Genomic DNA, 16,075 nt, shown 5'->3' on the forward strand with positions numbered 1-16,075 from the left:
CCTTCCCTTTGTTAATAATCTTTTCAGTTATCTCTCCACATATAATCCAATATTTTCATTTTATCTGTTAATACTTGTGAGTCTTTCCAATGCATTCAGTTTTATAGGAATAACTTTCTTTTATACTTAATACATCATTATTTACATACTGTTAATTAAATGATGTAATTTTGTATATAATGGCACATGTCACTGGAAGAAACCTGTTTGGAAACAAAACAAGACCTCTTAGTAAACACTGGAGGGACTTGTTAAGGGTGTATGGGTTTCTCCCAATTGATTTAAGTAACAGAGTAGGAAAAATGCAGACTCCTCTGATGCATCTCAGACCCATTGCATCTGAATTTCTTTAGCAGATTTAAAATTTCCTCAGGTTGTTCTTGTACACATTCAATTTGATAACCACTGCTGGAATATTATAGAGCACTTGCTAACTTCTGATAGAAAGGAGGAAAATGCTATGCAGTAGAACAGCAATCTAGAAGATAATTCCAAGAGAATCCTGTGGGAATGTACTTTCCCTTTCCATCCCTAGTGTAGTAGATATTTGTTGGGTTGATGTTCTAAAATTTATTGCTGCCTAATATCAGAACTTCTTTCCTATATGAGGGGAATTCCCTGTGAGCTTGGTAGGAAGTAGTGCTTACCTCCTGCTAGGGAAGTTGAATAGGTCCAGACAGTTTGTTCCTGAGGAGGGCACAGGCACGTGACCTAAGTTAGCCAATGGGATGATCTCTCCCAGGTCCTTAAATCGGAAATAGGGGACACGACAACGTAGGGGCAATTCAAGATTATTCATGCTAGTTGTGGATCAAGACTCTGACAGTGGCAGAGTGAATGTTAAGAGACAGCAATGCTGCCATGGTAAAGGAATGTTCTCAATGCAGTGGTGGCGGTATCACTGTGTCAAAGACATCAGTGTCATAAACTTGTTGTTCCTATAACAGAATCTTAGAAGTATTCTGTGATACTTAGCTTCTCTTGATTAGTGTCTGGGTCTCAATGTTTTTCATCACTTCTGTAAATTATAACATATATATGTATTTATTTTAAATGTATATACACACACACACTTTTTTACATATTTTAACACATTTATTTTTCTCCAGTTTTATTGAAATGGAATTGACATATAATATTGTATTAGTTAAAGATGCACAACATAAATATTTATATATTACAAAAAGATTACCACAATGACTTTATTTCACATCCATCACCTCATATAGTTACAGATCTGTGTGTGTGTGTGAGGAGAACTTTTAATAACTGCCCTCTTAGAAACTTTCAAATATCCAGTGTAATATTGTTAACTATAGTCACCATGCTGTATATTCCATCCCTAGGACTTATTTACCTCATAACTGGAAGTTTATAGAAGTTTGTACCACTTGATCACCACCCTTTCCCCTCCCCACTCCCCCAATCCCACCCTGCCTCTGGCAACCACCAATCTGTTCTGTTTCTACGCTTTTGGAGTTCTTTTAGATTCCACATATAAATGAGATTGTACAGTATACACATTTTCAATAAATTTATATTTTCTTAAATTGTACATGATTAGCTTTTGCTTGGTATAACGAATTGCACATGGACTTTGAGTTGGTTACCTGTGGACCATTTTCAACCCTCTGACACCCATGGCTAAGAGTGCAAATGAATACATCTTCTTTTCTAGTTCCCTAAGCAAAGTATAGATATTTCTACTCTTTGTTCACAATGTATAATTTTTTTTTAAATCAACTTCAACATAATAGAAATTTGCCTATCCAGTACTTACATTTTGAAAGCAACTAATATGACTGCAAAATTAGGTGATTTTAGTTTAGTTTTTTTTTTTTAATTGGCATAGTAAACTGTATATGAATCCTTTTGTTTACAGGCATGAACCACAGCATTTTATTTCTTTATACTAGCAAAAATAGTTACAGGTGGTAATACTCCTGTAAATTGTGAACAAATTTACACAGCTAAGGAATAGTACCAGAGTTCTTTTAAAACATTATTTTTTGTCACATTTACAAAGTGAATGTTTAGTAAGTTAACATGTAACAATTCTGTAAAATGTGAAAGGTAATCCTCCTAGTTTTTTAGAGTAATTTTACATTAAAACATTCATTCTTTCATTAAATCCCTTCAACCTTCGTGATCAACACTCATAGCTTCAGATGGTCACTCTGTACTTAGTTTTCCTTCTAGCTAAAATTAAACACTTTATTGTTCTGTTAATTTCTACGTTTTCAAATCATCTCAAATAAAACGCTTGTTATTTAAGGAAAGCCATGCATTTTTTTCCCTCAAGGTGATTATTTTCAAACATCAACTAAATAAATTATGTAAATATTCAGGTTAAAAAAATCTGTAGTTATTAAGGAAAATATGTGTTTTTAATAACTATATAATTAATAAGTATTTTATATCTGGAAACATTTGACGGAAAGTAGCATAAAACCCTACACAAAGTAATAAAGTATCTTGACTCACATAATTGAAAGTCAAGAGCAGATTTTAGGTTCAGCATCGCTATCATATGACCACGGAATACGTTTCTGCGTTTCTGTCTCTCAGCTCTGCTTCCATGGTATCATGTCAAAGCTGATTTTCCCTGGAAAAAGGGGATGTACCATTTTCAGATTTCATATCCATAACCCATACTATTCAAAAGCAGAAAAAGGATTAACTTTTAGTGGTTCTCTCAAAAAAGTAAGGAACTACTGCTCTTAGAATCCTGCAGAAAGTCTCCCTTCAAATTCAATTCCCAACATATGCCCATTGTTGAAATAATCCATTTGATTAGGGAATTAACTTAGGCTGACTTGAGTAGGACTATGTTATCTGAATCAATATTATGGTGATTGGAATCAGATGAACCAAGTTTAACTGATACTATCAGGATCTACCCCTGGAGATTTTCCCACAAACCATAAGACATGTGGTAAAGACTGCATAGAATATTTATGGAAATTGTACTATACGCCCATGAAAAGTATATGACATAGGGAGATAAGATACACAAAAACATTTATAACAAAGCCAATATTTTATAGTAGTCTAAGATATATACATATATACACACACACACACATATATATATATAATAAGGTGAAAGTTTTGTAAAATATGAATTAAATAATCTCATACCATAGAATGCATTCTAAATGCATTACATAGACAATACGTTAAAATAATAATTTATTCATTATGTGCTTAGCTTTCAACATAGACTGAAAACTCTTTCCTATCCTTGAGCACTGACACAGCAACTTAGTCATATTAGATATTTAAAAAGGGCTGTTGAATAGAATAAGCAAAAAGATCAATATTGGCTTAATTACTCACTTCGTTTAAATAGACACAGCCCAAATTGCAAACTTTTGCCTTTAGAGTGAACTTTTCAAAACAAATAGTTCACATCCCTTTCATTTTTGGAATAAAAAAATAAATGAAGAAAAACCTGAATTACTTACTTTGTTTGGTTTTGTGGCCTCAGCATGCTGTTTACTAAAGGTAATGAAGGTAAGGAAAGAATAATGGAGAAAGGGAAAATGCAAATATTTGGAGTATAGATTAAAGGAAATGTATTGTTATGGTAATTGCCAAGTGCCCATAGGGCATTCAAATGAAATTGTCCTGGAGGGTGTTAATGATAGAAACTCCCACACTAAGAGAAAATGAGTTCTAAATAAAGAAAGAAAATCACCTAAATTTTGAGGTCTAAGCCATACATACAGGTAAAAGTAAGATGGAAAGAAAAAAACAGTGATGAAGTTAAGACAAGAAAATAAGTACGAGTATGGGGAAAAAAGTCAAATTCTGGAAGATGCTAAGGATGCGTTAATTTGTGTCTGATTTCTGGGCCCCATTTTGATTCAATGGGAAATTTTGGAGGGCAGAAATAAAATTTTTCTTTATTGGTAAACCATTAAGCACTGCACCATTCAAGGGAGTCTTCCTTGAATATCTTAAAAGACACCCTCTTCTCAGGGAACTTCTCTTGAGAAATAATATAGTTAGATGGACTGAGAAGTCTTGAGACAGAATACAGTTGTTAAGTCTTTCTACTGTTCTCTTTTGTGTGTAATTTTAATGCAAACAGACAGAATTATTTTTGTTCATTTCTTGGGCTGTACCTCAGCAAGATGATCCATATTAAAACAAAAGAAAACAAAACAAAAAACAAACCAAAAAATCCAGTATGCTATAATGATGAACTTATTCTTTGTTTAGTGGAAAAATCTCACCTGATACTCCAAACAGATTTCAAAACTTCAAATGAATAAACACAGATATTCTGACTTTGTGACGCATACATTATAGGGACTGTTTGGCATGATTTTTCAACAGTGTCTTCGGAATTCAGTAGTGACTTAAAGAACCGTCAAATCCACAGCATACATTGTACTCTGTCAATGCTATTAAGAGAGAATAGAGAATGGATTCCTATAGTAACATTAACCTTTCCCTTTCCACAGGGAAGAAAAACACTACAACTCACATCAATCATCTATTGCCCCATTGAAAATCACCCCCATATTTAGTAGCTTAAAACACCTATTTATTTTGTCAGTAATTTTTCAATATGGCCATCTAGGCTGGACTCAGCTGGGTGATTCTTCTGATCTGGGCCAGCTGGATATCTCTCGGCTATGTTTATGTCTGCAGCCAGTGCTTTGGCTGCCAGCTTGGCTGGGAGCTAGCTAGTATAGGACGGCCTCACTCAGCTGAACAGGCCCTCTCTCTCTATGTGTTCTATTTTTTTCCAGCAGGCTAACAGGATCATTCACATGGTGGTTTGGCAGGGTTCCAGAGAAAGGACGCATGAAAGACCTTCTGAGGCATAGGCTCACCACATAAGCCACATTCTATTGGTCAAAGCAAATATTAAGGCCAAACCAGAATCAGTAGGCAAGGGAATAGACTCCATTTGTTGATGGATTAGAGCTACAGTCATATTTTGAGGAGGCCTGCATAGAAGGAGGGGAATAATGACAGCCATTTTTGTAAACTATCTACACATGTTATTTCATTCTCAATTGTCGAGAGAGTGAGTTTGTGGCTTGACAATATCACAATGGTCCTAATTCTCGTTCCATTTTTGCCAGTATAGACCAAATCCAAATTTAGTTGAAAAGCTATTTGTACTATAATTGTGCAGCCATGTATTTTGTGAATTCTCATGGACATAGTATCCAAGTCAAGTGGTCTTTCCTAATGTTGATATACACTCAGCAATCCACTGTTAACTATGGAGTACAGTTAGTATAATCCTTGAAAGAATTAGCCACAATTGTAAATATTGAGCTGGCCTTTTGTTTCTGCATGCAGCGTGTATGCCCAATCAATTTTGAAAGACATGGTTTATTATTTACTGTGATTTCATTTAGGAGTTTCTCAACACGAGCTATAATGAATGTTAACTCAAGTTTAAGATGGGTGGCATCCTGTGCCCGTTTATGATTATGAGAAGGAACATTTGAAAGAGAGTCATCGTTTCCATCATTAATTTGCTAATTCACACGCAAGGAAATGACTCATGAAGACTTTAGCTCCCTTTGTTTCAAAATTCATTTTCTTCAGGTTTCCTTTGCCTTAGCTAAATGGGAAAGATTTGTCAGTTGAGTAAAGATGCTTCATCTCACTCACTGATGCTGCCGGAGTTATTAATTAGGTTTCTCAGTTTGGCACTGCTCTTTCCTGGTCACCGTGATGTGTCATTGAAACAGACCCATTAAAATGAGTGATGTGTGTTGTAATTTCATTAGTGTCATCAATAATGTATTACACTTTCCTTTTAGTAGTCTCTTTGTGTTGTGTGTGGGTCAGGATGACTGTATGAATTACATTTATAAGATCCAAATTGTTACAGATGAGGGAAGATAGGCATGAGGGTGGAATTAATGTTATTTTAAACACGATAACTACAAAAATGATTTCAATTAAATAATATTTTAATTAGGTCTGATGTCTCTACATGCCATACCGAGATACATGTTGTATGTATGCAAATGGGATGGTGATTTATTGAATTAATAACACAGTCCATTCTCTCTACAAGGAAACTTTCTGAACTGGACTAAAGCAGGTGTGTATAAGGGCAGGAATGGTTCATTAAGGAATATAATTCCTTGTGGTTGTAAAAGGCAGACTCTTGACATGGAAACTCTTCAACTGTATTTTCTTACTTCCTTTCCACCCTATTTTCCTTTCAGACATGTGCCTTTTGACTGGCTATTTGCCAATTCCCAGTCTACTTAAGCTGAAAATATGACCCATCATTGAGAAAGTGAGACATATTTGAGTACTCTGACATAGTATATATTGTTGAAATCTTTTAACTCCATTTAACTGAGGTTTAATTCTGGTGACATATATGAGAATACAAAGACCTTTTGGCTTAAAGGCTTCCATCAGAATCATTGATCTAATTTGAAATATTTTCAAAGGCAGGAATCATTTGCATATTAAAAAAATGGTACAGTAGTTTCGTCCCCCAAGGATGATCCTGGGGTACTTAGAGTTAATGATTGAGTAGGTAAGCAAGTTCTCAGAACTAAGAAATATATGGAAATGTATGTGATGAAATGTATAAACAAGGCTGGGTTTTGTTTTTTGTCTTCCATTCGAATATTAAAACTAAAATACTATGAAGGTACTTTTTTAGAAAAGGGCTCCAAATACAGAAATTTATTTTATATAAGTAGGAAGCTAAATGGTGCACATTTAGTACACACAAGAAAGATATGGGAGGATGAGCTACTTCTGGAAATCAGTAGGAGAAATTATTCTTCTCATGAAAATTTAAAGAAGATATTTTTGTTATCCCTAATTTGTTTATAAGATAAAGCAATCTATCCAGGTTAAAAAAAAAAAAAAGAAAACAACTTTGTTCACAATAAAGATCAACTAACTTAAGTTATATCAGCACCTCCCCAAAATGAAAGTTTTCTCTTACATTATGATGAAAGAACCTGGTTACTTATCTTCAAGTGGAATCTCAATATTTGTAGTTTTACGCTGATTGGTATCCAATTTGTGTAGAAATGGATATGAGTGTTTATCTTACATAATAGCTTGCCACAGCTTCCTACTTGAATCGTGTAGCATATGGAAAATGTGTTTAGCTCCTTGTGGAATTTCACAAACCAAAAAAGGATCCATTTCTATTCACATGGCTTGTTTACAGTCATTATAAAAGTATGCTACTGTGTTGCTTACTACTTAGAAAAAGCAAATGTTGGCACACTACAGACTGTTGCATTGGTCTTTAAGAAGTATATGTATTGCTTTCCAGTTTAAAAAAAAAGAGAGAGAGATTGTATTTCTTATACTTTCAACCTAAACATTCTTTTAAGGATATATTTTTATTCTTCTACCTTATCACTCTTCTAGATACTTTATAATAGTTATGCAGAAATTTTACATATATAAGAGATTGTGCTCATGCTTAAATGAATTGTCATTGAGGGATTAATCTTGTAACCTTTTATGGGCATGTTTTATTAATATCTATATCATTAAATTTAATATTAATAATATTTAACATTTAATAACCATTGAATGTATATGTAAGAATGTATTTTGTGCCAGTGGGTTTTGAAAATGTGGAAAGGTCACTATGCTAGTATAAAAATTATTAAACATCTTCCCCATAATATATTAATTGCACTTGCTCAACTCATTTAAGAGGCAGTTCTGGATAACAAAGATTATAATACTTTTGTTTGTCGGCATGCTTAGCAATATGCTTTCTAGGAATGGAAGTATTTGGTACGGCTTTTCAAAATATCTATTGCACTCTTACAGTCTGGAAATATATTTGCCATGAAATGATTTATAATTAAACAGAAAACTGATAAAGTAGGAGAGAATTCAAAACTGTAACTATTTTACTAATTTAGTTATTCTTATTGGTAAGGCAGTATATGTTGTCTATAAGAGAGTACTTTTTAATTGATTGAATAATTAAAAAATATTTTAGCCTTTTAAACTGTTTTTATCCTCAAAAGATCTTAATTATTAAATCATTTTCCATATATATATATATATATATATATATATATATATATATTTGTTTAAATGGTTCACTATGAATTTAAATGTTTGGTAGATATCCTGACACTAAAAACTCACTCCTTTTTTCAAAATGGCAATTGAAAAAGATTATGTAAAGATGAAAAAAGTAACTTTTGTATAGGCTGTGTCAGGTAGGAAAATACAACTGACTATCTGAGGCAGTTTTATCTTCATTTGGAAAAATCCCATGGTCATATCAAGGTTCCTCTGTATTATTTGGTTTCTTTTCTTTCCCACCCCCTATTACTGATGTAAAACTAGTAAAACTAATATTTAGGGAAATTGTCATTAGGTATTTTGTTAATTCTCACTATTTTAAGTTATTTTAATGAAATGAAAACGTTTACATGTAGAAACACATGTATATGGATATTGTACGTATGTACCTGGCTTGCATGATTACATTAGCATTGTCGAGTGGCTTCTTCTGACAACCTCTTTAATTTTATTAATACTATGGGAATGGCAGGAGGGAAATCTCTATTTTCAAGAGTGTTCTAATTATGGAAATAGATCCAAATTTTTCTCAGAGTACAGCTTATGGCCAGAGAATGACACATAACCTACTTGCCACTCCATTTGGAAGATGTTTTCTCCCTCCCATATTCCAGGAATATATGTTTCTTAATACAAAGTTTATACCTGAATTCAAGAATGCTTGGAATCTAGAGAGTAGCTTTCTTGCTCTGCTCCATTTAATTCATGCAATGGCAAGTTTACTCATAGGCACAAAAGTCAAGGATGCTGGATTATTAGGGATAGTTCTCATTTTAAATTACCTGTTTTGAAAAATTCATTGAAATAGCCTCTGGGTTTAAGGATCTTCTGCCCTACTGCCACCCACTGTGTACTTACTATCAACTTAAATTTTTCTCCAAAGACCGAAATTTAAGACAGTTTTATTCTTAAATAGTTAATGCTTAAAATGCAAAATAAGATGGATTGATGTAATTTACACCAGCAGGATTGAGGATCTACTAAGTTCCCTTTGCTGCACTAAGGCTGATAAAAATTTAGGTAATTAAATCGCCATAAATGAAGATCTCCTGGGTTCACGACACGAAATGAGACCTGATAAAGAAGTAACGTCTTTCTCAACCTTGGTGTGTAAAGTAATGATATCGCAGCATATCCTTGAAAATATAGGGTGCAGGTCCCCACAGCAGAGAAGAAAAGATACTGAAAAGTTGGGGAAGTCAATATCATCAGAGACCAGTTGGATACACAAGGAAAAGAGAGGACCTGCAGGGTTCTGGCGTGCGTGATTCGGTAGGTGAGCTACACCGCAGAGTACAAAGTGGGAAGTTCAGGAGAAGTGAGGTACAGGAGTTTGGATGAGATAAGAGACAAGAATTCAGAACCTCTATAAATGGAGGTTAGTGTCAGGGAAAGTACAAATTAGTTAAATCTGTACCGTGGCCCTCACTTCATCTTCTCAAAATTAACCATCACTGTGTAGCTCACATCTTTGCCTCCTTTCATCTGGACAAAGTGGTTCTCCAGGCTTTATATTACAAAGCGATCATGCCAAATAAAATCTCATAACCTTTCTCTTTTGCTTAAAACCTTTCACTGGTATCTTACGCCTGTAAGAAAACGTTGATTTCATCCACTTGGTGTGGAAGGGCCATGAGGATGGCTGGAGTTCCTCTCCCAGCTCCTCCAGCAGCTCACTCTGGCCTTGCACATTGTTCAGACAGAAACACTGGCATCGATCCACGGGGCAGACCAAGCTATTTTAGAAATGTGCACCTTTGCATATACTACCCCTCCTGCATAGGGTGCTCTCTCTGCTTTCCACCTTGTTTCCTTTCCTAAACCTTTGTTACCGGTGGTGACTCAAGAAGACATTCAAATATTCTCTGTTATGAGCTTTTTTTCTGACCCTTTCCAATGGCAACACTTCATCTGTTATCACTACGTAGACCTTTCATTTTTAATTTGACAGACAGCTGTATTTTAATTGTTTATATCTGCCTCTCATTAGACCATGGAATTTCTAAGAAATTTGGATAAATTTCAGGGCACCATTTAATATACACTCCACACTTATGAGAAGATAGTATTCTAAATATCAAATATATACAAAAGAAGAGAGAATGTATAACTCATTCTGTTACCCAATTTCAACAATTTTTAACTAATGGTCAATCTTGTTACTTCTATACTGTCCCTGGGCACCATTTAATATACACTCCACACTTATGAGAAGATAGTATTCTAAATATCAAATATATACAAAAGAAGAGAGAATGTATAACTCATTCTGTTACCCAATTTCAACAATTTTTAACTAATGGTCAATCTTGTTACTTCTATACTGTCCCTGGCTCTACTCCCCTTTTTCCACCCAAATGTTTTGAAGCAAAATCCTAGACATGATATAACCTTTCATTTGCAAATATTACTATATGTATTTCTAGAAAATAAAGACACTTTTTGAAAACACACTAATGATACCATCATCACACCTAAAATATTAACAATTCCTTAATATTGACAAATCTTCAATTAGTATTCAATTTTGCACTGTTTTTCATTCTTTGTTCGAGTAAAAACCTGGTAAAGTCTATACTTCATGACTGGTTGATATGTTCCTTTTGGTCTGAAACAGTTGTCCTTCAGGGGCAATTTTGCCCTGTAAGGGACAATTTTGGCAGGCTGGAGACATTTTTGGTTTTCACAACTGCTGTGGACTGAATATTTGTATCCTCCCAAAATAGATGAGTTAAAACCCTAACCCCAATGTGATGGCATTTGTAGGTGGGGCCTTTGGAATCTAATTAAGGTTAGATGAGCTCATGCAGGTGGGGCCCTCATGATGGAACAAATGCTCTTATAAAAAGAGGAGAAGACATGGGTTCTCTCTCTCTGTGCGCACCACGGAAGGACTTGCGAGAATGGAAACAGGAAGAAGACTCCAACCAAGAGCCCAGCCATGCTGGCACCTTGGTCTCAGACTTCCAGCCTCAGAACTGTGAGAAATAAGCCTTTGTTGGTGAAGCCACTCAGTGTATGGTATTCTGTTATAGCAGCCCAGACTGAGTGACACAACTAAAGGAGAGTGCTACTGGTATCTAGTGGGCGGAGGCCAGGGGTTCTGCTAAACATCCTGCAATGCACAGGACAGCTGCACAATAAAGAATCACCCAAACCCAAATGTCAAGAGCCCGAGGTTGACAAACCCTAGTCTGGAGGTTTTTTTCCTTCACCAATTTTTTTTTTTTTTTGCAATTATTTGTTGAATTAGCCGGATCTTTTGTCCTACAGAGTTCCCCCTAGTTTGCATTTGCAAATGACACATCCTTGTATCATTTAAGGTATTTCTCTGTCTCTTGTATTTATTAGCAATTAGATTTAGAAGCTTCATCAGATTCAGATTCAACTTTTTCAGCAACACTACTTTATTCTATTTCATAGACAGTATTGTACACTTCCATGAGGGGCATATAATGTCTAATTATCTCTCATCACTATGGAAAACTTGATGACCGATGTCTATATCCATTAATTCATTAGAGGTTAAAAAATGATGATTTTGTATTTTTGTAAGTTCTTCATATACTGCAAATATCACTTGTTTCTTGGAAATAGTTATTACAATGTTCGGTATGAAAAGAGCATCCGTGCTTAGGACATTTACACATTCCTTATTTCTTTTTAGAAATATCCTGTACCACCTCGATGAGAAGACAAGCCAGTTTTCAATCGTCCTGGAGGCACGGGAGCGCTGCAAGTTACTTGCCTCAAATGAGACCCTTCAAGCAGCCCTGTCAGAGGTGTTGAACAGCATTAATTCAGCTCAGGTTTACTTCAAAGCAGGACTTGATGTGTTCGAGAGTGTCTTGGTTGGAAAGAACTGAGAAAACTCTCAGCATTTTAAAAAGTTTGTTTACAATTCCTCAAGCAAAAGCTCTAATCTAACCGGATTTTCTGACATTGAAGACTTTCCCCCCAGTGACTTTTTATACAAGTCTAAAGCTATTATGACATTGTGTTTTTAAGTGTACATATAAAAGAGCATTTTGCACATTTAATATTTTCTTATATCGACATCTCTGAATATGTAAAAGCAAGTTATTGAAATAATCCTTAAGATTTATCTATTAAAAAGAAATCTGCTGTATTTTTATATATATAAAATATTTTGGGGGGAAAAGTTCCAAGAAGTTCTGGACAATCTTCACTCCTAGGGATAAAACATATAGGAACGGAAGTTATTCCCTATGTTACAGCTATTAATGACCTAGTTTCTGTAATAGAAATGGAGAGTTGATATGGTTTCAGATTAACTTCACTAGTAAGTATTCAATATGAAGAATTCAAGTATTCCGACCAAGTGATTGGTTGACCAAAACCACTTTGAATGTTTCTATTTTATGAAATGAAGTGCCTGTTCGTAATACAACTAGATGTAGTAATACACTGGTTATGAAATTGTATTTTTTAAGTATTAATGAAAAAAAGAGCCATAAACATTCCAGGGGAAAATCTCAAAGTCGATGCACAGAGCAATTTAAATGCAAATTTTTTCCTAACAACTTATACGGTGACTAGCTTTGAAACCCCTAATTTGCCTCAGTTGACTTTGTACAAATTTCAGGAGTGATATATGTCTTATGAGGGAGAAAATATTCCTGATTTCTTCTTCTGTTGGTTCTGTTGGAAGCACTGAAAGCCAGCTACTCTAAAATGAAAGCATTTTGCATCACTCTTCTTGTATCTCTTCTGAAACTCCTTCCCGTAAGGTGGTTTTAACAGAATACCATGTAATTTCCACAGGAAAGTAGCAAAGTTTCTCTTTGAAAACCCAAACTATCTTAAAAAGCATCAAATTGCTATTTCTGCCACTGACAAAAGGACTTACAATGAAAGACATAGTTGTTTGATCAATGAAAAACTTAATTCTGTGAAGAAACTTTTGATATTTTTCCTTCTTTATCCTTCATTGACTAAGATGAAAGTGTAGCAAATATTCATGCTTCTAATTTTATGCAGAAAATACAGTGTTACTATAAAAGTGTGCTTTCCCACACTTCACTTCTTCTCTCATGTGGAAAATGAAGTTTTTCATATTGACATTGTCATGAAATGGCCCCAGCATCCACTATTTCCCCAAAAGCCTAAAATTCTGTCTATTAGGTGACAGTTTAAACTTTGAGCTTTAGCCTTCGAAACGTTCTTCTCGTATTGAATAAAGCAGTTTCCCTCAGGAAATATCCTCAGTATATTTTATGTGAATTGTCTCTGCCTAACACAACACTCAGACACACTTCCCTTTGTAGATACACCACCAGAGCAACATTATAGCCAATGCTTGTGGGACGACGTCTCCAGTTTTTATGGATAAGCGTAAACCTACTCTTAGTTTAAAGGCAAGCTTCAGTTGAGGGGCAAGAATTAATCAGAATTGATTAATTGATTTATAAGTGTCAGCCGTTCCTATCATAAGTAATGTTGATTTGCTCAAGGCAAAGAGAATTGATGCAATTAGCTAGATAATTCGAGCAGAAATCCATTTTCCTATGAATTGCCTGTGTGCGCCTATTTTTAAGTGACAAATGAAATGACCTTACAAATTTTTTTAAAACCAGTGTGCTTGTTTGAACATATTTCCCCTGTTGAGGAGTCTCTACAAGGAAAGGCTGCGAGGACCAGGCTCCTGCGTGCCTCAGCGTCAGTACTCTCGCCTGCTCTGCAGAAATCAGTAGCAGGACAGAGGTGAGAAGACACATACAAATACTGTTTGGGGCCAAATAAGAGAATGCTTCCTACCAAGGGGTCTTCCATATTTAACCAAACTTCAGTGTGTTCCTTCCAGTTCTTCATTTAGAGTTGAAGTTAATTTAAAGCAAACAACATTTTGGAGTTGAAGCTGAATTTAAAGCAAGCAAAAACAAATAATTATTAGTTTGGTGGTTTATCATTTTAAAACTCAATCCTAACGAAACTCACTCCTTAGTCTGTAAGACTGTCTAGAGCACAAAATACATGTTTGTATGTTTTCGTCTACAGATTGCATACCTAAGTAAACCACATTGCATAGATAAAAATCTCAATATTATACATTTTCCCTTGTAGATTATATGGTATTTGCTATTTGAAAAAAAAACTAAAGTGAACTATGTACTAATGTGTTTTTATTAGTCTATTTAAGAGATTATGTGAAGAAAGTAGATTATAATTGAAGCAGATATCCACTAATTCTGTAGATACTGCTTTAGATCTCCGACTGCAACAAACCTGGTATCTAGAACATCACTGCTATGGTGTTCCTCTAAATTCATATCAGGTTAACTTCTTCCCTAACAAATCCAAGTAAATAAAATCCTATGCAAGTTAATAACAAGTGTTTTTGGTGAATTGGTTTAAACTGTTGCGGAGATACCCGGGTGCCTGTACTTCTCACAATCCTTCATACATAAAATTGCACCAGGGCATAAAGAGTCACAAATGGTTATTCTCCCAAGAAAATGTGGCCGATGTTCACCACTTAAATTTGGGTTCAGGAAGGCTACACGTGAGCTACTGCCCTTTGTGGAAAAAAGGCGGTTCTATAGTCAAAAGAAAGCCTAAGAGACATTGTGGTCTAAGCCCAAGGAAGTGACCTTCAGCCAGGGAAAGCATCATCACTCCCGTCAGATGCAGGGAGCGAAGCCAGAGTGATCAGCAGCATGGATATAGTCACAGGTTTAGTGAGTAGCAAAAATACTAAACTAAAAAGCATGGGAATTTAAGCTTCTCTGCTTTCTCACGCAATATATCCAGCTCTCTCCCTGAGGTGCGAGGGCTACAGACGATTTTTTTCCAGTGCATTCCATGTAACTAGCCATTCTACCGGATGCTATATGGGGTGGAATCACTGCTTTTAATTAAGGACTAGCTCATTCTCTGACTATACATGACAAACGAAACTGTCTATCCCAGGGAACCCAGGAAAGGGACACCAAGACTGGGTACTTGGGGGAAATGGGAAAGTCTCTATGTGATGCCAGAAGTCAGGAAGGAGGGCATTGAGTAAAATGCTTTTATGAGAGGACATCTTAGCCCTCTGTCAAATCAGCAGTCTAAATCAGTGTTTCTCAAAATGTGAATTTGGAGGAGTGAGGCCTGGGAATACTCATCTTTAGCAAGACTGCCCAGGTAAGACTTAAGTACCCTGAAATTTAAGAATTTCTGATCTACATTGATCCTGGGTCTTGAGAAAACATTCCTTGGTAATATATGTAAATAAAATAAAGAGTCACAATAACAGGAAGATCCTAAAACTTTGCTCTTAATGGCACCATTAAAAAAAAAGAGAGAGACAGAGAGAAACCATTGCATCTCTCCAAAAAGGATGCAGACACAGTTAACATCTGTGCCTACTACATGTCAGGCAGTATTATAGACTTTTTCACATATTTGTTTCTTCCAATTGAACCCCCACAATAACCCATTTTAAAAATGAAGACATTTGGTCGAGCAACTTGTCCAAAATTCCACAGCTAATAAAAATGGCTGAGGTGTCTCCGTGCTGGGCTCTCTGGTATGCAGTCCTGTGTTCCTCCAACACCGAGCGCTGCGGAAAACATCAGAAGAATCTTTTCGTTATAGAAAGTGGTGTGACTGAGAATTTTAATGTATCTCTGCACAACTGATCAGATTATGTAGCCTGATACTTTACTGGTTTAATTAAAGCGTTTGAAGAAACAAATTACATCATTCCTTATGAGGTTTGCCCACCCTAGCAATGGTGGGCGTGTGTAGATAAATTAGAAGCTATCTATAAAAATATTAAAAATAAGTGTACCATTGTGAAATACCATGGTAACTAGATGAAACAACATAAAAAAAGATAAGAAGCCACATTATTTCACAATTTCCTCCTCCAAATACCTGTACTATTTCACTGGGAAAAAAAAAAAAGAGCAGGTGCTGGGATTTACAACCACAGTTTTATATCATCCTTAAAGATTCAGCCAAACTAATTGACTTTTTAAAATAAATAGATATATGGCAT

At 35.2% G+C, this 16,075-nt stretch overlaps 1 protein-coding gene across 7 annotated transcripts in view; it reads left to right on the top strand.

Moving 5' to 3' along the window:
* Positions 1-15,847, top strand: part of NAALADL2 (N-acetylated alpha-linked acidic dipeptidase like 2) — a 1,320,052-nt gene extending 1,304,205 nt beyond the window's left edge. For all 7 annotated transcript variants that reach the window (XM_057306508.1, XM_057306509.1, XM_057306506.1 and 4 more), the window contains one exon: positions 11,738-15,847. In XM_057306508.1, coding sequence (XP_057162491.1) covers positions 11,738-11,936 — 199 coding nt within the window. In that variant the 3' untranslated portion in view covers positions 11,937-15,847. The remainder of the gene's footprint in view (positions 1-11,737) is intronic.
* The last annotated feature ends 228 nt before the right edge of the window (positions 15,848-16,075 follow it).

Source organism: Ursus arctos, unplaced genomic scaffold, assembly GCF_023065955.2.
Source record: "Ursus arctos isolate Adak ecotype North America unplaced genomic scaffold, UrsArc2.0 scaffold_4, whole genome shotgun sequence".
NCBI lineage: Eukaryota > Metazoa > Chordata > Mammalia > Carnivora > Ursidae > Ursus > Ursus arctos.